The 23219-nt window shown below is 38.3% G+C and overlaps 1 protein-coding gene across 2 annotated transcripts in view; it reads right to left on the bottom strand.

The window, feature by feature from the left end:
• PTPRG (protein tyrosine phosphatase receptor type G) overlaps window positions 1-23219 on the bottom strand; it is a 745340-nt gene that overhangs the window by 29603 nt on the left and 692518 nt on the right. For both annotated transcript variants that reach the window (XM_015130516.3, XM_002802749.4), the window contains 4 exons: window positions 13316-13407; window positions 5327-5423; window positions 725-807; window positions 398-532 (listed from right to left, as the gene is read on the bottom strand). In XM_015130516.3, the coding sequence (XP_014986002.3) occupies window positions 398-532; window positions 725-807; window positions 5327-5423; window positions 13316-13407 (407 nt within the window). The remainder of the gene's footprint in view (window positions 1-397; window positions 533-724; window positions 808-5326; window positions 5424-13315; window positions 13408-23219) is intronic.

Genomic DNA, 23219 nt, shown 5'->3' with positions numbered 1-23219 from the left:
TAGTTCCTTGTTTACACCATGCTTCTTTCAACTTCCCTGTTTACTGTTCTGTCTGTCCCCTGTACTTAGAACACCCTTTCCTTCTCTTTTTAGCCCGTGTAATCCTCCTAATCATTGTTCAAGTATTAGCTCCTTTAAAAAATCTCTGTATAGAGGAATATACAGAGGATACATTGATTCATTTTGTAGCATTCCACTCATCTCTATCATCACATTTACTCTTATAATGCCTTAAGCTCTCTTTCCTACTGAATCATAAGCAAGGTAGAGCAGAAAGAACACTTTTAATTTCCGTAGCTCTTTATACCTTGTTAAGTTCCTACCCTAAAGCAAGTATTCCACAAGTATTGTTTGAATGAAGGTGCATTATTAAGGTAGTGAGTCAAGAGGCTCTTACTCTTCCTTTTTCCACAAGGTTCGTAATCATCACAATGATTCCAGTGTTTTGTTCCCAAATCATCCTCCAGAAATCTTCAAATGTAGACTTCAAAGGTCCTTGGGTGGCAATGTAGGCTTTTGCTTTGTTGTAACCCTTCAAAATGACACAGCACAAAGTAAGATGAAAGCTGTTATCACAGAAGACCAGTAAATAATTCAAATGCTTTCCAGATTGAATGGGCTTTGTTTTTAGTGAAAGCTCTGTACAGTATTAAAATACATTAAACAGTTTCTGCTGCAGTCTTCAATTTCCAGAAACAGGTTTATAATAACGGTTCTGACTTACATCAACATAGTTTGCATTAATGTAGTCGCTGTGCTTAGAGTCTTTTCCTGGTAAAGGTCTTAACTTCACCCTACTGTGATCATCTATAGAAGATAAGAAAAAAAAGCAGAAATAAAATGTGTAATTCAGAGACTAGCACCATTCTCAAGCACAACACAAGGCAATCAGGTAACATGACATCTCCCAAGGTAGTCTGAGAAAACTTTTGGCAGAACAACTAAATAGAGCAAACCCATCCCAAAATATAGAGCCACTCCTACATCTCCTGCTCTTAGGATGCAAACTCATGTAAAACCATTTCAAATTGTAGTCCTCCAAAATTTCCTTATTCTATATTTTAAAGCCAAGTTCAAAGGTATTTGCTTGTTCTGTATTTTAAAGCCAAGTTCAAAGGGCTTTGATTATGCCCTATGCCCGTGTTCCCTCCCCATTAATACAAATATAAAAGGGTGACTGATCTATTAAGTCCAAAACATGTATTAATAGTTTCAGGCAATTCCATTGCTAATTCACTTGGATTCCCTGCTACCCTAACAGAACCTAAGTAATTGAGGAAACCAGAGCTTTTGTTAAGAGTAATCTCTTTATAGGAATCTGAAGTTAATGTTCAGATTTTAGGATCCACTCAACCTCAGTTAATGAACAAAAGTTGGTAGGGAGGTGATGCATGATATGTGTATCTAGTTGCCCAACAGAGTGAGCTTGCTTTTTTTAGGATAGCAAAATAAGTAGAAGGAAGCTGAGGTCATAATTTTCCCTAGGTAGAAACAGAATGGGCAAAACCCAATTTATGTTTCTGTTTATAGTCATTATCATAAAAGGCTAGTTGAAAAAGAAGTCCAATGAGTGGATCAGCATAGGCATTACTGACCTCAGAATATATCAAGCAATTTTTGAGAGCCCTCTATGTTTTTGGAACTGTGAACTGCTTTTGTTGTTCTGACAAACTTTCAGTTTAGAGTTGACATGAAACAGGTGTTGCTTGATATAAACAGGCCCCAAAGGAAAAATTTCTCCTAAGGCATCTGGATCCAAACTGTTATGCCTTAGTAGCCATTAACTGTATATTGTTACTTCTTAGACTGACAAATAAGACATTAATAGATCAATTTTGCAGGTGATTTGGTGACACCCACATATACCTTGAAAGTTGTGATGAATCTGAGAGAAGGTTTTTCATACATCATGTGTCTGGCTCATTCACAGTCTGATTTTACTTGTTTCTATTATATTTCTATGCTATTCTTAGCTATATAAAGGCATTAATATAGGGGTAGATGAAGGCAGGCAATGTGCCCAGAATCTGAGTGGCCAAGAGAACACCAAAACCTAACTCCCTGAATGTTTAAAAATAAAATTACATCTAATTTGAAATTGTGAAAGTAAAATCACAAATGAAGTTGTGGAAGTGCAGTTCACATTTAACCAGAGATGATGGTTTTCTAGCAAAACACCATGACCTTTGGGCACATCACACATTAGTTGCTTTGATTTTCTCCTCCTTTTCTGCCACAATACTTTTACCAAGGCAGTAAGTAATGTTTGCCATTCGAAGTAAAGGATACTGTGGTGGAGAGAATGGTGTGTGTGTGTGTGTGTGTGTGTGTATGTATGTATAAGGCACAGATGTGTATATATCCTTGCCTGATTTCTCTGGTTAGAAAGGAGGTATATCTGGATAGACAAATCCTCATAGTCACAGCAGCGGTGAGCCTTGATTGAGTGAGTTGGCCAACAAATACTGCCAAACTCAATCCAAAGACTGGGAAGAGGTTTGACTTTCTTCCTTGTTCGCCCCTGCCTTTTTAAACCAGTTCATTTCTTCAGAAAAGTAGAACAATCAATCCTATTCAAAAGTAAGCTGGAGTTTTTGTAACATTTCATTTAGAAGTAAAACTATCTTTGTTTATAGAGGACATCGTGTATATAGAAATTCAAGGAATCAACCAAAAATAACTACTAGAAACGATGGATTCAGCAAGGTTGTAGGATACAACCTACAATTGTATTTATATACACTAGCAATGAGCAATCCAAAAATAAAACTAAGTAAACAATTTCATTTACATTAGCATCAAATGGAATAAAATACTTAGGAATAAATTTAACAAAAGCAGCACAATAGTACAATTCAGAAACAACTGTGGAAAGAATAGCCAAAACAATCTTGAAAAAGAGGAACAAATTTAGGTAACTCACATTAAGAAAGTGAAAAGACAATGCACAGAATGAGAAAATAGTTGCAAACTGTATATTCAATAAATGATCTGTATCCAGAATATGTAAAGAAGTCTTACAACTCAACGAAAGACAAAAGTAAGCCAGTTAAAAAATGGTACAGGATCTGATTAGATATTTCTCCAAACAAGTTATACAAATGACCAATAAGCATGAAAAGATGCTCAACATCACTAATAACTGGGGAGATGCAAATCAAAACTATAATAGGATACCACTTCATACCCATTAGGAAGGCTGTTATTCTTTTTTTTTTTAAACAGTAAAAGTTGGTGAGGATGTGGAAACATTGGACCCTTTATATATTGTTGGTGGGAATGTAAAATGAATAGCCACTTTGGAAAAGAGTTTGATAGCTCCTCAAAATTTTAAACATAGAATTTTCATATAATCTAGCAATTATACTCCTAGGTATACACAAAAAAGAACTGAAAATATCTGTCTACATAAAGACTTGTACATGAATGTTCATAGCAGTATCATTCATACTAGCTGAGAAGCAGAAAATAAACAAATGTCCATCAAATGATGAACAGACAAAATCCTGTATATCCACACGTTAGAGTATTATTCAGCCATAAAAGGGAATGAAGTACTGATATATGGTACGACATGGATGAATGTTGAAATCATTATGCTAAATTAAAGAAGCCAGACACAAAAGGTCACATATAGTATGAATCTATTTATATGAAATGTCCAGAATATGCAAAACCACAGAGACAGAAAGTAGATATAGGGTTTTTAAGTGCTGGAGAGAAGGAAGAATTGGGAGTGCCTGCTAACAGGTTTCTTGCTGAGGTGCAAAAAATGTTCTAAAATTAGATTGTGGTGATGATCATACAACTCTGTGAATGAATATACTAAAACCTCACTGAGTTGTATTCTTTAGGTAAATTTTTTTTCTTTTTTTTGAGACAAGGTCTTGCTCTGTTCCCCAGGCTGGAGTGCAGTGGCACAATCTTGGCTCACAGCAACCTCTACCTCCTGGGTTCAAGTGATTCTTGTGTTCTTGTGCCTCTCCAGTAGCTGGGACTACAGGCGCATGCCACCACACCGCATTAACTTTAGTATTTTTTTTTTTCCAGAGTCTCTCTCTGTCGCCCAGGCTGGAGTGCAGTGGCATGATCTCGGCTCACTGCAAGCTCCGCCTCCTGGGTTCACGTCATTCTCCTGCCTCAGCCTCCCGAGTAGCTGGGACTACAGGCGCCCACCATCACACCTGGCTAATTTTTTGTATTTTTAGTAGAGACAGGGTTTCACCGTGTTAGCCAGGATGGTCTCGATCTCTTGACCTCGTGATCCGCCCGCCTCGGCCTCCCAAAGTGCTGGGATTACAGGCGTGAGCCACCGTGCCCGGCCAACTTTAGTATTTTTTGTAGACAGGGTTTTGCCATGTTGGCCAGGCTGGTCTTGCACTCCTGGCCTCAAGTAGTCCACCTGCCTCGGCCTCCGAAAGTGCTGGGATTAAACAGGCGCGAGCCACTGTGCTCGGCCTTAAATGGGTAAATTTCATATGGTATGTGAATTATATTTCACTAAAACTTTAAGAAAACATTATACAGTAGTGTTCAAGTTTTAAGTGGTCCAATTTAAATGCACTATTATATACAATTCTATGCAATGTAGTCCTTACCATAGTATATGTTAACTATAAATATCTATGCCCCTACCCTTAGTATCAAAGCATATATTATATGCCAGTGAGCCAAGCCCCACGTGTGGTCTTCTAGCCATAGAAGTAGCTTGTGCTCCTAGGGTATTCCTTGAGGCTCTGTATGAAGAATGTCCATTTGTTTGAGTCCCTAACCTACAGAATATTCCTGACCATGGAAATGTGATAGATAGGGGTAAGCACATGGACCAAAAGGCCTGGAGGCTCATCATTTAAGGTACAAACCAATTATGTAGTTTTTGAAAGAATGCTTTGAAATTCAGCTTGCTTGATTCAATTCCCAATATTTTCATTCATATTAAAATATTTGGCCCCTTACTATCACACCGGTCTTTTAAGTGGGGGGGAAAAATTAGGCCCTTACAGACAATGTCAATATAACCAAGTGACATTCAAATTTTGGCTCCCAACATCTGATATGACATCACTTCATGTGAAAATAGTGAAGCTCCAAACATTTTCTTTCAGTCACCTTATTAAGCTCTCTGAGCTCTGACAGCCTAATGAAAGGCTAAGGGGGAAGAAAATGTCCCTACTTCTACACTGTTGAAGATGGGCTAATGAGAGGTTAGCTTGCAAGTATCATTCTTTCTTGGCATCCTGCTTCTGATTGCTTGGCTTTCAGCTTATACCCAGCATGAAAATTTAATTTCCTTGCAGTTGAAGATAGTTTAAAGTTTATTACTCACATGCTAAAATGTTGATGTATCTGTTTTTGTGCTTGTTTTCTGGATGATTGGAATGTTCTGCAGTGATGTTCATATCAGCAGTACAGCGCTGGACTTCCTAGTGAAGAAAACAGCAAGATTATAGACACAGGTTAGAAACAAAGGAACACCATATATATTTAAAGGCATGAAGTATTTACTTACTCCCTAGCCACAGCCACCATTACCTCCCCAATCCCAACTTTGGATATAATTATTAATATATTTATAACAAGTTTATGAAGAATGTGAAGGTATAAAGATTTCATTCTTTACTATTTCATCAATCATCTACTTTATTCTCGATTTTGACGTGGTCCCTGGGATGTTAAACAATATCTCTTTTTGAATATTTTTCTCACCCAGTCTATGGGTGAGAAAAATATTCAAAAAAAATAGTCAACCATGATGAACAGAAAAGAGGTCTGATAAAGCTCTGATGGGAGCACAGAACAGAGGAAGGCTTTAGACAGCTGAAAAAATTTACCTGAGTCTTAAAGAAAGAAAGGGAATTTCTAAGAAGTATAATCTCTACCATGATTTGCAATATGCTTATAGGCCTTACAGCCTCATTTTATCATTGTGAGGGTGCACTGACTTTAAAGACTCAGTGGTGAAATAACCCTAATAATACCCCAACTAATGGTTATATCTCATATATACAGTCTTGACAAATTATTTGTGAACTCTAATATTTTAAAAGTTATCCTTCTTTGGAAAAATAGCAGTAGCAGAAATAATGCTGTTATCCTACCTTGGCCGTGGATATAAACATCATCTATTAGCCTAATACAACATTGCTGAAAAGCCAAATTTTTCTATACTATATGCTTCAAACCCAAGAAAGTACTGGAGCTAACTAATAAGGAAGTCATTAGCAGTGCACAGCTGCTACACGGAGCCTGAGCAAAGTAACACAACATTATCAGGAGAAATGTTTTACACAGAACAGATGTAGCAGAGTTTAGAAGCATGCAGACTTTTTTTCACAAAGGAGTTGCCTAGCAATTATGGATGTTTTCCATAGTATTTACATTAAACATAATGAAAACAATGAACTGGGTTGTCTTTTATTTTCACAAAGTACGGCCTAGGGAGAAGTACACTTCTTCTCTAGAAGGAGGAAGTTACTGTACTCAAAGAATTTAAGGTATAAAAGCAAAGAGTTTCTATCTGTTGAAAGAAACAGTATTCAATGACTTTCCAATTGTTGGACACTGTAAATTGAAGTTTCCTTAATTATAGTCCTTCCCAGCTGTCCATTTACAAAAAAAAAAAAAAAAAAAAAAAGCCCCACAGGCATTAATTCAATCCACCTTTCGGGAAAAGTGGGTTTCATGACAGTTTTTACCCATTCCCTACTCTTACTAAACTCCAATATTTTCTGTTCTAACATACTTTATAACCTATGGTTTGGAAAACATTGGTTTAAGGAGCTTTAAGGCCATCCTTTGGCTCTTCCCTAAAATGAGATAATAAAGTGTGATCACAAATCAGTCTACATAAGAAATGAGCAATGCCAGCCAAACTTAGAATATTGGGACCTGCCTTTTGAAACTGCCTTATAAGACCTGAGGCATGTTCTTTTGAAGAGTTTCAAGGCAGATAACTTTTGAAAATGGATTTGAAACAAGTTTTTTTTTTTTCTTTTTTCTTTTTTTTGAGACGGAGTCTCACTCTGTCGCCCGGGCTGGAGTGCAGTGGCCGGATCTCAGCTCACTGCAAGCTCCGCCTCCCGGGTTTATGTTATTCTCCTGCCTCAGCCTCCCGAATAGCTGGGACTTCAGGCGCCCGCCACCTCACCCGGCTAGTTTTTTTTGGTATTTTTTAGTAGAGACGGGGTTTCACCGTGTTAGCCAGGATGGTCTCGATCTCCTGACCTTGTGATCCGCCCGTCTTGGCCTCCCAAAGTGCTGGGATTACAGGCTTGAGCCACCGCACCCGGCTGAAACAAGTTATTCTTTTGTTTTCAGGTTTTGAAGGTCACACCTTTGGCATGTACTTCTTCAGGGTTGAGTTGTTCAGCTATCTTATGCTGAGAGATTGTGGCTTTTAGTACCTTAGTCTGAGATTTACTTTGTTTATTGATGTTTTTTTCCTGTTGTATAGATCTGACCACCCTAGCTATGGACTGAAGTTGGAGCCTCTTTTCTAATATAATGCAATTGACCAAGACTGCTTGGGAGCAGCTGTCAGTATTGTTTAAAGCTGTCATTCAATATGGCCAATCAAACTTTTTGTTATCTAAAACCCTTTATCTGATCTGTTGCCTCTATTTCACTTTTCCAATTATATGAATGACAGAAACAAAAAATTGTAATAAATATTGTCAAATCTGATTTTATTAGAACCCATGGGTTTGCCTGAGGTCTTCTAATTTTGTCATGTAGATAATAATGTGATCTATAATTCCTTGCAGTACTGCCTGGCTCATTTAGATGCTGATAATATCATCTGATCCTGGAGTGGCTTTTCTCCATCAGAACTGCCATTTCAACATTAACATGATTTTAATAGGTGTTAAAAACCCTTTAAAGAGACACTGGCCCATGAAGTAGGCATTGTAAATTTACCTATTCAGAACTCTGATAGTTTAAGCTTGTTTATATTTTACTCTTTATATAACAAAGCTAGAATTCTCAAACAGAAGAGTTTGAATCTTTACAGGCACATAAGCATAGGAGAAGGCCAACAGAAAACAGGTTTAAAATAAAGCAAAAAAATCAAAGACTGAACAAACCCTAAAATTTGATATACCGAGAATTTTAGGGAGGTGACGTAGGCTAAATCACTCCCTACCTAGAGTCATTGATGCAAGAGGCTGTTTAAAGAGCACTTAAAGACCTACTGTCCTACTATACTGTGGCTCAATTCAAAAAAATAATGCAATAAAACATCTAGAAATCTTTCAGATTTCTCAGTTCCAAAAAGGTAGCTGAGAATAAATTATTTGGATCTGGTTACTAAATATTAGACCAAGTAGGGGTAACATTCTTAGTGCCTGAGTTCAGGCAGCCTACAATTGTGGTAAAGAGACTGTTCTACAGAAGACTCATGGGTTTAGGTCATGGAGTGACCCAGTGCATGTACAGTGTCAGACACAGAACTGGCCTTTGACAGGTGCTGGTTACACTGCAACTTTCAGCCCCTACTCTCTTCTGCTCAGGGTTTAAATTGCTGCCAGACTGATTTTCTTCGAACGCTGTGCTGACTTTATTATTCCCTTCCTCAGAAATGTGTGGAGAGATTCCACATTCCCTTAGCCAGGCTTTCAAGGTCCCATCTTATCTTCCCCTCCCTTCCCAATCCCAGACAATATTAACTCCATACCCTTTGAAAAGACCATTTGATTTCCTGCTCTTTGCTTTATTGCCATTTACCTTGGTAAGAATGCCTGTTCTCTTCCTCTATCCAAATCCATGTATCTTCATCTAAAATGACTGCATTTGCCCCCCAGAAAACTAACCCATCTTTGGAGAGTATAACACAGCATTATTATCCTGTAGCTGGTCTCTAACATAAGAATTATTTTTCATGAAATCTGGCTATCTCCCTTTTATCTCCCTCTTCACCAAAATCTTAAACAAGTGTGAGATCTCATAACCGTTTAAAAATGTTTTTCTTAAGATATTTAAGACTCAAACTGGCATTTTTGTCGAAAAGGCTCAGGAAACTAACTCTACAACAAGCTTATCCAACCCATGGCCCACGGGCCACATGCGGCCCAGGATGGCTTTGAAAGCAGCCCAACACAAATTTGTAAACTTTCTTAAAACATTGAGTTTTGTTTGTTGCAATTTTTTTAGCTCATCAGCTGTCATTAGTGTATTTTATGTGTGGCCCAAGACATTTCTTCTTACAATGTGGCCCAGGGAAGCCAAAAGAATGGACAGCCCTGCCTACAGGCTCATTTTCTGACCTCTTGCAGGCAGCAGTCGGTGCAGCATTACATCTCTGACCAGAGACTTCCCTATTATATGTCATCAGCAGCCCTGGGCATCTCCCTTCATTCCCTAAAGTGATTGTGGCCACTGGTCCCTCAGAGCATGGGCTCAGGTGGACAAAGCTTTGTTCTTTTGATTTAAGATGAACTAGCCTAAATTTAGCACAACTGGTTAACTGTAATAGAGACAGTCCCCCAAAGGATCTTGTCAAGGGGCTGTGGACCTTTGGCCTCATCCTGCACTCCTTTAGACTTCTGATTCTCCCAGTCCCTGCCTGTTAATTCTTCTGACTCATGGAGCTTTGGAGTGCCTTCCTTTTGAAACAGTATGCTAGCACTGGTCTTTTGGAAGCCTTCTGCATTATGTTTGTGGGGGCTGAGGAAGAGTCTGTCAATCTTTTAATACTACTCTGGGAAACAACTCCCTGGGAAGGACAGTGAGGTTAAAGTTAGCTCAGGTAGCCAAGGGAATGGTGTCATCCAACGCTATCACAAGAAAAGGACTGACGTTGTTTCTAGTGACTGCAAATACTGTATGATGCCACTTTTCACGGTCTCTAGAATTTATCTGACAAGAACAAAAAGCTGGCTTACATTACAGCAACACTTCTAGACAGAGTCAAAATTACCAGTGGATTGTTTTTCTCATTCGCCAAGCAGTAAAGTTCTGAAACTATGATAGTTATTCACCAACTTTTTACTTCCGAGATGTTTAAACATGATGGGAGAGAATTTTTGCTGAAATCTCCAATGAAAATACATAGGTGCCTTTCTCCTTTGCACTTCTTCAGAACTTTATGCCTGTACAATAGCACTTATTTTGCTTTGTCCTGTTTCTGTTTTGGTTGTGTACACTCTGGCCTCCCCCAATACCAGATTGAACTCTTTGAGGGCAAGGACTCTAATTCAAATTTGTATCTTATATTATGTCCAGAGAATGGCAGATCATCAGTAACTGTTAGATGGGTTGTTTTAGCTCCTCTTAATGTCCAGTTGTTAACTTTTCAATTGTATTTTTCATCATTTTAAGACTAATTTTAGGCCTGCATGTTGGATACGATTTTTATAAGTCACACTCTCAGCTATCTTAGAAGGCTTGAGACCATAAAGATCATGTAATGGGCAGCTAATACTCCTAGTTGGGGGGTGGTTCGTAATTTGGCTGCTCTCCCCACCTTTTTGTATTGTTAAGGCACTGTGGCACTATCAGTGCTAGTCACTTGCAAGCTTGCTTATTTCTCCTTCTGACCTTGGCTCATTACAGGACATTACTCTGGCTTTTTGGTGTTTTTTTTTCCTGAGACAGGGTCTTGCTTTGTCGCTCAGGCTGGAGTGCAGTGGTGCAGTCATAGCTCACTGCAGCCTCAATATCCTGGGCTCAAATGATCCTCCTGCCTCAGCCTCTGAAGAGCTAGGATGACAGTTGTGCATCACCACACCTGGCTAATTAAAAAAAAAACTTTTTTTGTAGAGACGGAGTCTTGCTGTGTTGTCCAGGCTGGTTGGGAACTCCTGGTCTCAAGTGATCCTCCCGCCTTGGTCTCCCAAAGTATTGGGATTACAGATGTGAGCCACTGTGGCCCAGGACACTACTTTAATGAGAGTCTGGATGGTGTCAAGGTGAACCGTGTGAGTTCAAGTCAGATACCCTGGTCTTAAACCCTGCTGCTGCCATTTCAAAATGTAGCCACCCAGAGCCTCAGTTTTCTCATGGGTAGTTTTGTCATCAGTAAAATGGGGACAATAAGATAGCACCTACGTCAGGAAATAGAATGATCCATGCACAGTGCTAACTACTAAATGCTAGCTATCATTATTCCAGGTAAATGGGTCTGGAAATCTGAGACTGGGATTACCTTAACTCTCTTACCATAATAAAATTTTGTTTTTAATTACACAAAATCTTTTTCTATCCTTTCTTATAAAGCCTGTTACTATCTGATTATAAAATAGTCATAATAGCTTCTTATGTAGCCTATTACCAGTTTTCCCTTTTAGCAGTTACCCAAAAGGAATACTACTCTTTTAAAATACTTCAAATTTTCACCTAATTATAAGGTTACAGTAATATTGGTGAGCTTTTTCTATTTTCTTATTCTCCCCTTTACGTTGCTGCATTGCTGTTCTTTTTAGAAGAAAGCATTTTCTTCCTATTCTGAACAGCTGATTTTAAACCTTTCAAACCTGAACAGATTGTGAAATGACAACAGTCATTTCACCTTCCTGCCTGCCCTCCCCATTCCACTCCCATAAGTATCAGCTAATACTATTTAAGCTATAAAGTTCAATGTAGGTGATTAAAGCTTTTAGCTGCAGTATATTTTTTTTAGGACAGAAATAGGGTACAGATGCCCAGGATTTGTTAGGAAGCTTGATTTTGATGCAGCAAAGCCCATTTTAAGTCAGATCAAGTTTACAGAGGTGTAGCTGATTATTTTGAATAATTAAATGGTGTCAAAACCAGCTGTGATGAATAGCACTGGGGTCTCAAATCATAAATAATTGAGAAACTGGAGTTGCATTTGATCATCCTGATCAAATTCGGCTCTCTAGAGGATAAATGTTTGTCCTGAATACCATCAACATTGTTAAATGCCTCAATATTCTTGCTCAGTCATCCAGCCAACAGTCAATTGAACTAAATCACTTTAACACCACACACATTTGCTGTCCTCATGAATACAAAATGTTTGACTTAAACCATGTTCTTTGTAGTTGAATAGGCACCTTTTTTAGTAAGCATCTAATGGCATTAAATACTTAACATGCTTTTGTTGGTTCCATAAAACATATGACTTCACAGAATAAAGCAGAGGTTCTTTCTACCACCTTTGTTTTCATTCTGCTCAAAACAACAAAAACTAAAAACTAAGAGAAAGACTTAATTTAAAACAAGTCATCAATATAATTGCCTTTATGATAGCCTTTTGGGATTCCAAATTTGCATAGACAGTGGCTTTTCATCCTGTTTTTATTTCTCATTGTTCATTCAAGGTAACTGCACCTTCCAGCTGTATGATTCCTAGATGATCTTAAAGTGCTTACCTTCCATTACTTCATTTTGCCCTGCAACCAATTTTGTTGAAAGAGATGGGTAGGTTAGCATCATCATCATTATTTCCATTTTAAAGTAGAAATGAGACAGAGAAAGGAACCGACTTACCCACAAAGCTAGAAGACAGCTGAGCTGCCATGAAAACTTGGCCTCCTCGACACAACTCTTGCTGCCAGAGATGTGCCTTAGTTAAGCGCCTCAGTGAAGAAAAGGGCAGTCTGTTTAATAGCTCCTCATTGACACCCTGTCACTGCTGAACTGGCACGGAACCCAGAGTTGGCAGGGTGGTACATGCCTCTCTCTACCTTGTTTCCTACACACCAGTTCTTAAAATCAGAAGGCTGTGTTAACCCAAGTCTTCTCTCCAAGGATTAATAATCATGAAAACAACAACAGTCAACCTTTGCATGGTTCTTAACAATCAACTCAGCACTTTCAAAGATGTTAATCATTTATTTTCTCCAACGACTTTACAATGTAGGTGACATTGGTGCCATTTTTTAAAAATGGGAAAACTGGGAACCCGAGATGAGGTGATTGGCCCGAGGATTATGAAGCTCACTACTGATGAATCCAGCATCCAGTTTCTCAGACACCAAACCTGCTATCTTCACTACACCATGTGCATTGCAGAAAAGACGCGGAATTAGGGAGCCTTGTATTATGATTGCTGTTCCCAGTTAGAATTAGATGAAGCAAGAACCTGGAAAGCAATCCCTACCAGTTTGCTTTTCTATCACTAAGTTAGTTCTTTTGTAGAAGTGCATGTTCAGGACAGGTACAATCAATTCCCCTTTCACCTAAATTTTATTTGGAAAAGAATGCCTATTAAAATTATAGATGAAAAGAAAAAACTCCACTTTCCACAGTTATTGTTTTGTTATGCTTGGAATGAATTCAGTTCAAGCTTACAAAAATCTGCGTAAAGTAAGAGTTAAGTTTCTGGAAGTTAACTTCCAGCTATGAAACATACCTCAAAATCCTCGGAGAACCCATGCTGGTTATTAGAATAGAGCTCACCGATGTGTTTGACAAACTGTTTGACAGGAATGGCTTCCATGTCATCTGGGGGAATAAAATAATATTCAAAATTACATAGAATACTTCCATAAAACAAATTACACTGATAAAGCAAAGCATCCTTAAGACAAATAGTTGATTTCTGCAAAGCGCAAAATAATTGTATCACACAAAATAGATGTCCTGAAGAAAAGTCTCAGGATTTATTTTACATTAGGATCTCATTATGACTTCAAATGCCGACAAGCCAGGTTAAATACGGTTTTTAAAAAAAAGGTACATAGAGAATTCCCTTTACTTTTTATATTCAAGGCAATTTACATAGTTAAATTACCACAGCATACTCTTAACCCGAAGTGTGAATTTATCAAGGGTACTCATTTGCCAAGAAATTTTATCACACCAGGGGTTTTCTTTGTTTGTTGTTTGTTTGTTTGTTTTTTATTGCTGTTCAATGGGGTCCAGCTTGAACTTTGAGCGATTAAGTTCTATTTCCAATCTTTTAACTTTTAAGCAATCATTTATACACAATTATAGATAGATGCCATTGTACCAGCTGGCTCTGGGTACAATGCCATCTATCTTTAAGTGTTCAAAATTTTAGCTCAAGACAGCTGTGTCTACATGATGCCAAATAATCAGTTTGACTGAATTAACTGGATTTTTTTGGTGTTGACAGACTAGGTATAGATTCAGGAAGACTCCACATTCCCATTTATTTTGTGTTGTCACTTCAAAAGGAGACTTTCAGTTCATAAACCCAAAGTATGTTTTAAGCTTATTTATCATGATACTTGAGTACTGCTATAAAATAGCCACACCCAGCTAACTGGAGCTCCTCAACCTCCTTCTTCCCTTCTCCCTCGACCCTCCCCCACAAATATTTCCTTTTAAAAATACTCTGCTGAATTTGAGATAAACAACAGACATGACATTTACTTTATTCAGAGTGAAAGATCTTTGGCAAACGCACAAACATCTAAACTGCCACAGATGCTTTTCTTAGCAAAGGGTATGAAGATCTGTATGTGTAAATGAGGTCCTACTTTGGCAAGAATTTTATAGATCCAGGCCTGACAATCTGATTTCTCTTCATCTGGTGACAGTTAACATTGACTATGTCATTCCTTCTCTTCTTTCTTTCGAGAGAGCAAAGCTCTAGGGTGGCTTTTTGCATCTATTGACATTTTCAAACTTGAATCATTCTTAAGTGGAAAATAGCATCTCTTATACTTTGTTTTAGGAAGGTGACTTATATGTTCATAATCCAAGTTGCTTAGCATAGAAATGTTACTTATCAAATAGGTGGTGCTCTGTAAGTACAAATTCTTTCTGTGTGAACAATTAAAGTCCGAATCGTGTTAATAGGCAACCTTATGAAAAAAATTGCCAAGTTATTTACAAATATTTCAGAATTGAAGATGTTCATGAATATGCAATCATTTTGCATGCCCAACAAATCTATAGCTCTCATGATGTAACCAGCATTAACAGAGTAAGCGGAGCCAAAATGTTTCTCCAGAATATTTAGCAGAATGCACAGTTCAAGAAAAATTTCCAAAATTATCTGATCACTTCATTTAAAATGTTTAGAAGTAAGCAAATTCTACAATAATGATCAGTGGCAATGAAAATGATCTCAAGTTGACAAAAGGGTTACTATGTACAAAGCTGGAGAGTCTCTAAATGATTAGCCCAAGAATAAACTCATTTTCAAACAAGAGGCAAAATGGGTGAGATGGGACACAACCTAACCACAGAATCACTCTAGTATATAGGACTTTCATTTACTTAGAAATGACAGATACAACACTGTTTTCAAGGGCAGAGTGACATATTTAGTAGAGTAATAGGTCGAAGGCAACATTTATACGATAATGATAGTTTAGAATTTTAGATTCCCGAGAACTTACAGTGCTGTGATTAAGAACACGGACTCTAGTTCAAAATAAGAAAAAATATGTCAGCTTTATAACTGTTTTACTCTGTAAGGTAAAAACCACAGCATTTTAAAGGCATAGCTCACCTCACATCATTAAAAGAAATGCTTTCAGGTTAACTGCTTATTGTTTTTTCCTGCAAAGTGCTCAACTGTAATATCCAAGCTAATGTCACACACACATGGCCAGAAATCAGTATGCCTGCTGCCACTGTGGCTAGAAGCAGCAAAAATCCAGCAGAGCTCAGTATGATAATCATGGAAATATATGACTCACTAGTCTCTCCAATTTGCATCTTTATCCAAGGATGCCTAACCACACCCTCTGGGTTTCCAGGCACCACCAGTAATGTCACAAAAGTACCAGACAGGCAGATATACATACAGATGCATGCCGTACTGACCACTGTCAGCTACCCAGATAATACAGCATTTGCCCTGCAATCAAGATAAATCGCTGAGGAGTCATAAATCTCTGTTCTTTATATTGAGATGAATATAAGGCTATGACTAATTATTCTAATCATTCTCCTGTCATAATTTTTCTATTACATTCTCTCAACATGAGCCAGATGATTATAAAATCAATGTAACTAGCAGAAGGCCAAGCAATTAGGACAGCATCAGAGGCCTAATCTGCTCAATTTTTATCTGGAAAGGCCCTGTGTGTTTTAAGAAGACATTCATCCAAAACATGTTATCTCCACCTAAATGTCTTGAGTTTCATTAAAGATTGCAGAGAATATTAGCAGCACTAACTAGGCCAGGCACTTTCTGTGTACTTTATATGTATTAACATGTACGCCAAGAAATGGGTACTCTTTTCATATGCATCTTGCACTTGAAAAAAGTTTAGAATGGCAGAAGCTGGCTGCAGACCCTAGATAAAACTGCTCTGGCTCAGAGAATGGGAAACCCCTGGATGAAGCCGTTTCTGAGCACCTAGTACTCAGCCAGATATTAGAGAGATGGTTTCTGCTCAAGGACATTTGTGCTGGTGAAGAGATGAACACAAGGGAGCGCAAGAACAGTGTAATTATGTGGTAAAGACTACAAGTGCCATTAAAAGGATGGGTTTGATGACTTCAGTGAGAATAAATGTCACTAAGGTAGTGGTAGTGGTGGGAGAAGCATAAAGGAAAAAAGCGGCTGGAATCAAAGTGAAGATGTTTTCAGTGACTAAAGATTAAATGGGAGATTATTATGGTATAATAAAAGCAGGATAATGATAAAGTTGGTAGAATGACAGGAAAACCACTATTTATTAAGCCCTTACTGGTTACCAGGGACTGTGCTAAATGTTTTTCACACATTTATCTCTGTAAGAACCAGATGAAGGGAACGTGATTATTCTCACAGTACACATAAGGAAACCGAGGCAACTTGTCCAAAGACTCAGTTAAGTGGCAGAGCTAAGATTTGAACCCAGGTCCACTGAACCCAAAGACTGTATTCCTGTGTACTGTAATATACTATTTGTCTTCATTCTCAAAGCACTACAAGTTCAAGGAATAACAAGAAATTAAACTTTTTAATTCTTAGTATCTTGGTTAATCTGGTAAATATCACTTGATAATTTTGTGTTAATTTTTTTTTTTTTTTTTTTTTTTGTAGACATGGTCTCACTCTGTCACCCAGGCTGGCTGGAGTGCAGTTGCTCAATTGTAGCTCACAATTGAGCCTCAAACTCCTGAGCTCAAGTAATCCTCTCACCCCAGCCTCCTAAGTAGCTAGGTATAGTTCCATCCCACCATGCCTGGCTAATTTAAAGAGATGGAGTCTTGCTGTGTTGTCCAGGCTGGTCTTGAACTCCTAGCCTCAAGCAATCCTTCCACCTCAGCCTCCTGAGTAGCTAAGACCACAGGCCCATGCCACCACACCTGGCTTATATTTTTTGTAGAGATGAGGTCTCGCTATGTTCCCCAGGCTAGTCTCAAACTCTTGGGCTCGAGTGATCCTTCTGCCTCTGCCTCCCAAAGCACTGAGATTATAGGCATGAACCACTGTACTCAGCTGCTATTTGTACTTACAAAATTTTAAGATACCAAAGGTTTAAACTAGGCAAAAGTGGGACCACTACCATTATCACTAAATCACTCAATTATAAAATGACTGACATAGAGAATCAGTACCTGAAGAGGTGGGCTTATTGTTATTAAATATTATTTACCCTTAAGTTCCCAGATTTTAGCTTTTGGTGGTTAGAATTAAATTATGTACATAACTGGTCTTTTATTTTGTTAAATTCACAACAAAACCTTCTTATGTACTTTTGATGAAGCTTGAAATTAGGTCTGTAGGTACCAAAAGCAGAGCCTCAGAAGAGAGTGAACTGATGAGGGCAACTTCTACTGAGAAGAAAACACGAAAGCTGAGATAACGCTGACCTCAAATGCAGCACTGTAGGCAATAAAGAACAATGCATTCGAACATAAAGCTGTTTCCAAAATCTACAGTTATGTATCTGCTGTACTTGCATCTATCTTCAGAACTGTTAGAGGGAAATCACCAATACTTTATGCCTCTAACCTACTCATATATGCTAAATTTGCTTTCTCTTAATCTTAAGGAATAACAGATCAATAAAAAGAGAAACAATTAGCTTTCTTGCCCATAGTTTTTTTATTTGATGTTAGAAAGGAAAAAGCAGCAGCCAAAGCTGTCCCTGAACATACACCATAGGGAGGAGCCGCACAGAGGGCCCAGCCTGAGTACACTGCTCCTGGTAAGACCATTAGCATGTAACTCAGTAAAACTGAGTATCTGTAATTCTTATCAGCCACCAGTGATGGGATGCTTCCTGTCAATCAGGAAACCAGAGGCAATGGTATGAGTGGAAAAGCCAGAGCCAGACTGCAAGACTCCACTTCTCTGATTCCCTTTCCTCATCTGTAAAATGGGAATAACAGTGCTTAATTCATAGATTATTATGAAAAGTAAACAAGGTAACACAAGTACTTATAAGAGTGCCTGGCATTTAGTAAACATTTCATATCTATGATTTATTGTTAGGTGCTACTTGCTTTACATGCACAACCCTATGTTCTAGGGGCTGTGATTACTCTAATTTTCTTTTTTTTTTTTGAGACGGAGTCTAGCTCTGTCGCTCAGGCTGGAGTGCAGTGGTGCGATCGTGGCTCATTGCAAGCTCTGCCTCCTGGGTTCACGCCATTCTCCTGCCTCAGCCTCCCGAGTAGCTGGGACTACAGGCACCCGCCACCGCGACTGGCTAATTTTTTTTTTTTGTAGTTTTAGTAGAGACAGGGTTTCACTGTGGCCTCGATCTTCCAACCTTGTGATCCGCCCGCCTCCGCCTCCCAAAGTGTTGGGATTACAGGCGTAAGCCACCGCGCCCGGCCGATTACTCTAATTTTCTAGGTGAGGAAACTGGCTAAAAGAGACCAAGGAGCTTGCCCAAGGCTACTGTCATTATCAAGTAATAGGGCCAGGCTGACTCCAAAGCCTGGGTTCTTCCTTATTATATTACCTCCCTAGAGCTTACATTTAAAAGAAACTTTTCAACAAAAAGTATTGAAATGATATTCTTTGGCTTTGAGGGTAAGCTTCAGTTACCTGGAAAATTCACACTGGTAGACTGGTCACCTTGATGATGCCAGGTAGATAAAGTGTTATGGCATTTACCTTCCTGACAAGATGCTTAGCTGCTGCAGTTGATTGACTTAAGGTCTATTTAATAAAATATCCCTTCTTGCTTACTCTGGAAGTGTGTGGGTATTTATATAAATACCATTAAGATTCCAGAGGTCCTTAAGTCACCCACTCTATGAGCAATCCCTGTAAAGTTCATTTAACCCTTGGCAGATCTCTCAACCCTATCCTGAATTGCAACCGAATCTCCATGGGCAGAGAAAACATACAGAGCCCTAGCATAGTACTTGGCTCAAATCAGTGCAGCTCAGACCTTACCCACCCTCTTCCCTTCACCCTGCTCCAAAAACTGGACTGTTATCAGGTAGTGTTAACCATACCTCTAGTGGATAGACCTCATTTTCAGGAATTCAGCCCCCTGCCCCTCCTGTATGCCCTCTCAGTCTCTCAGAGGCCAAGTTCAGGCCTTTCACGGTGTTTGGTAATACCTTTGTGTCAACTTAGGGAGATAAAGCAAATATGAAATAAAAGGACATTATCAAGATTTCCTGAGTTAGGACACAACAAAAAGATTTTTGTCTAAATCACAATCTTAGGATGCATGGAGTGTTGTGGAGGTTGGAACATTTTATTTCCTGCCATAAAAAGAAATCTCTTTTCATTTATGACACAATGCAGTCAATAAAGAAAGGGCTTCATTATAGTCAAAAGACCAATGAATCTCCTTTGGAGATAATCTCTGTATAAATAAAATATGCCAACAAGGTTGGTTTAATCCCAAGGGTTTTAAACTGCATGTTTAAAACCCCTTTATATTCTGGCACCCTGCTGAAGCCAGTGACCTTCAAATTATTAAGATGTATTTTAACTGCTGGAAAGGCATGAATCATTTCTGAATTTCTAAGCTACTGGTTAGCAGCAACATTTTGTTTTGTAATGCTCTTATTAGAAAGTTAGATTTTCTAATTTCCAGAGAAAAGCATTTGTAAGGACATTTGTGTCTGACAGTGCGCGTATTTAGAAAAGCCCTTTCAATATGCTCTGTAACAGGTTAATTTCATGAGCTAAGTTCTGATTTTTTAAAGTTTATATGTAATGAAAGTCTAAAAGAATAATGTAGTGAATGCTTCATTAATAACTGCGATATTATTCGTTTTTTTCAAAAGAATATTCCTGAGTCACTAGATTTTTATAAGTACTTGTCAGTGTTAAGAATATTATGGATCTTAAAGACAGCATTTTGTGACCACTTCAGTATTTTAGAAGATGGAAAGCATATGAGGGGACTGACAGCTGGGTTACTGCATTCAGTTATGCTTTATCCTCACACCAAAACAATGGGAAACCAGTAACCAGGGAACATTTTCTTTTGAAAAACCCTCAGTGAAATATATTGAGTCTGAGCCCCTTTCATTCTCCTGCAGAAGTCACAGTTTAACTTCTCTCTCCTGCTCCTGCTTTTCCCATATGTCATGCATGGAACAGGCACTAACCATTCAAAATCTATCTGATAAAAGAATTGATACTACCTTTATAGTGATTGGAAGCCAACCTCAAAAGCACTTCTTTCAAGCTGGATAAATACTCTTGCATTTTGAGTTTTTTCTAACATGGCTAATTAACCTCAGCCACCATATGTATTCAGTCTCTGTCTAGCATTTCCACATTTTGCGTAAGTGTTAGGTGAGACCAGGGGGGGAAAAATGTCCTCATTCTTAAAAGACTGTCTTTGCTATACTAAATCAGAAGAACACACTGAATATCCTAAATTCCTGTTAGAATTAGTAAAATTGATCATTCAAAATTCTTCAAAAATTCCTATAAACTGCTCTCTCAAAGGGATGAGTATCAAAGGGTTAGCAAAGCTTTCCTTAATCATTTACCTATTTTATTTTATAATAGTTTCCAAAAGTTAGTATAACTTACCGATTCCATGTATGCTTTGGGATTTAAAGATACAAGCTATTTATTTATGAATTTTAGCCACAGCAGAATCAACCAAAGTTGCTGAGTTAGTGTCTAAATTTGTTCAACATTCAACATGGCTGTGACTTGTTTCCTAAGTCATTTAAATCATACAGACCTATTTTTGCGCAGGGAATGGATGTTTTGCTGAGTTGAGTCTTTCAGGAAGGAAAAGAATAAAAATAAGTAGAGAGCAGAGATGAGGGGAGATTTTTTAATATGGGGAAAATGTCAACCCAAGAATTATGAATTTCCCTCCAGGAGGATGAAAGAGAATCTAATGGAAAACCAAATGGTCAGTGCTAGTGAGAGAAGTTAATGATCAAGAACTCACAAAAAACTAAAGAGAATATTCACATATATTTGAAAATGCCTGGACTTAATGAAGCAATATCCGAATGAGGAGTCTGAAGTCTTGAGATATCAAAACTGTCACAGTCGTATGCCAAGAGGTGGCAGAGCCATTTATAGGCATCTGTGCTTTGAAGTCACAGAGATAATTCCAGTGTTAGCTCCACTGCTTAGCTCTGTAACCTTGGACAATTAAAAAAATGTCTCTGAACCTCAGTTTCTTCATCCAGAAAATGGGGGCATCAACCTGTACCTGTCTCTATAGGACTGTAGTGAAAATAAACATAATATACTTTGTTGGTAAATGCTCAATAATTATTAGATAGTGATTTTTTAGGAGGCTAACTAAAATTGGCTCTGGGAACACAGTGTATTGCATATTCCGCAGTGACGACCCTGGAGCTCTATTTTTACAACAGCTTGGTACTTAAATTTTCAACTTCACCCTGTTGCACATATTTTTAGCTAGTATAATGATTCAGTTTACTCGTTATGTCTGTTGTCTGCAAATATCTTTTAAAAAAAATCAATTATAGAGTGTGAAGAGCCCAAGTGGTAAAATAATTTGACAGATATGAGGCCCAGTATTATTGTTATTTAGGTTTTGAGCAGGGATAAAATACAACTGAGATTGATTGGGTAGAATAAATACTTCATAGGAGCTCTATAAGTCTCATTATTTTTAGAAATAAGAACAATTAGATAATTTCTAAGATAAATCATTTAAAATGATTCCATGGAGGCTTCCATTAAAGAAAAGTTGTGATAAAAGCTTTAGTAGAGTGAAAGTAACTCACAAATTTGTTAAAAATTGAATTGTGTTTTTCTTTTTTTTTTTTTTGAGACAGAGTCTCGCTCTGTCGCCCAGGCTGGAGTGCAGTGGCCGGATCTCAGCTCACTGCAAGCTCCGCCTCCTGGGTTCACGCCATTCTCCTGCCTCAGCCTCCCGAGTTGGGACTACAGGCGCCCGCCACCTCGCCCGGCTAGTTTTTTTTTGTATTTTTTAGTAGAGACAGGGTTTCACCAGGTTAGCCAGGATGGTCTCGATCTCCTGACCTCGTGATCCACCCGTCTCGGCCTCCCAAAGTGCTGGGATTACAGGCTTGAGCCACCGCGCCTGGCCGAATTGTGTTTTTCTTATATGAGACACAGTTGTACTGCTGTAACTGGAAGAAATCCTAAAGAATAGAACAATGAGTTGTTTAAAAAGTGCTTTGTGAATTAAAATATTTTCCAAATGTAACTATTAAATAGGACTGTGGGGTTTTATTTACCAAGCTAAGAGATTATGATCAAGCTGAAAGCTCTTTAAGGAAAGGTCATTTAGGGTAACTCTCAATTAAGGGTGAAGTAAGTTCATTTGTTTAGGCATGCTCCTAGTAAGGCTATGTTAGCTATGAAGACCTGAGAAAGCAGATTAGCCTCCCTCATCATTTCACTAGGTAAGCCCTTTAACATCACACTGCCTTACATTTAAAATGTAAGTGGAGTATTTAACTTCTTAATTAAATAGGTAATGGGAATGAAACAGAAAACATTCAAAAGCAATTTCTGGTCTAAGACACCTACTCAAAGGTGTGGCAAGGCATATTCAGAGGATCCTAGTGAATTAAAAGTTCTAAAGCCTATATCAAAGAAGAGTGATTCAAGGTGGAGCACACCTAGTGGATGTAGTTCGGTGTTAGGGACACAATTTTAACATGAGAGTCATGCAAATGCTCTCTCTCCATGACTGCTGGGATTAGGAGTACCATGATTTGGGAAGGAAAGTTGCAACAGCTTACACTTCTGGCTTAATGTATGGTTTCCAAAGTGCTTTTACACATATCATCTACTGTGGTCTTAACAGTTACCTCAAAAGGCAAGGAGAACAGGCATCCTATTTAATTTACGGATTCTGGAAACTAAGGCTCAGAGAGGTTAAGGCACTGAACAAAGATTTCAGGGTGGACCTAGGTTTTCTGGTTCCTAATCCAGTGGTAAAAGAAAATAG

Source organism: Macaca mulatta, chromosome 2 (genome assembly GCF_049350105.2).
Source record: "Macaca mulatta isolate MMU2019108-1 chromosome 2, T2T-MMU8v2.0, whole genome shotgun sequence".
Classification (NCBI taxonomy): Eukaryota; Metazoa; Chordata; class Mammalia; order Primates; family Cercopithecidae; genus Macaca; species Macaca mulatta.
This window is presented reverse-complemented; position numbering and strand designations above follow the sequence as displayed.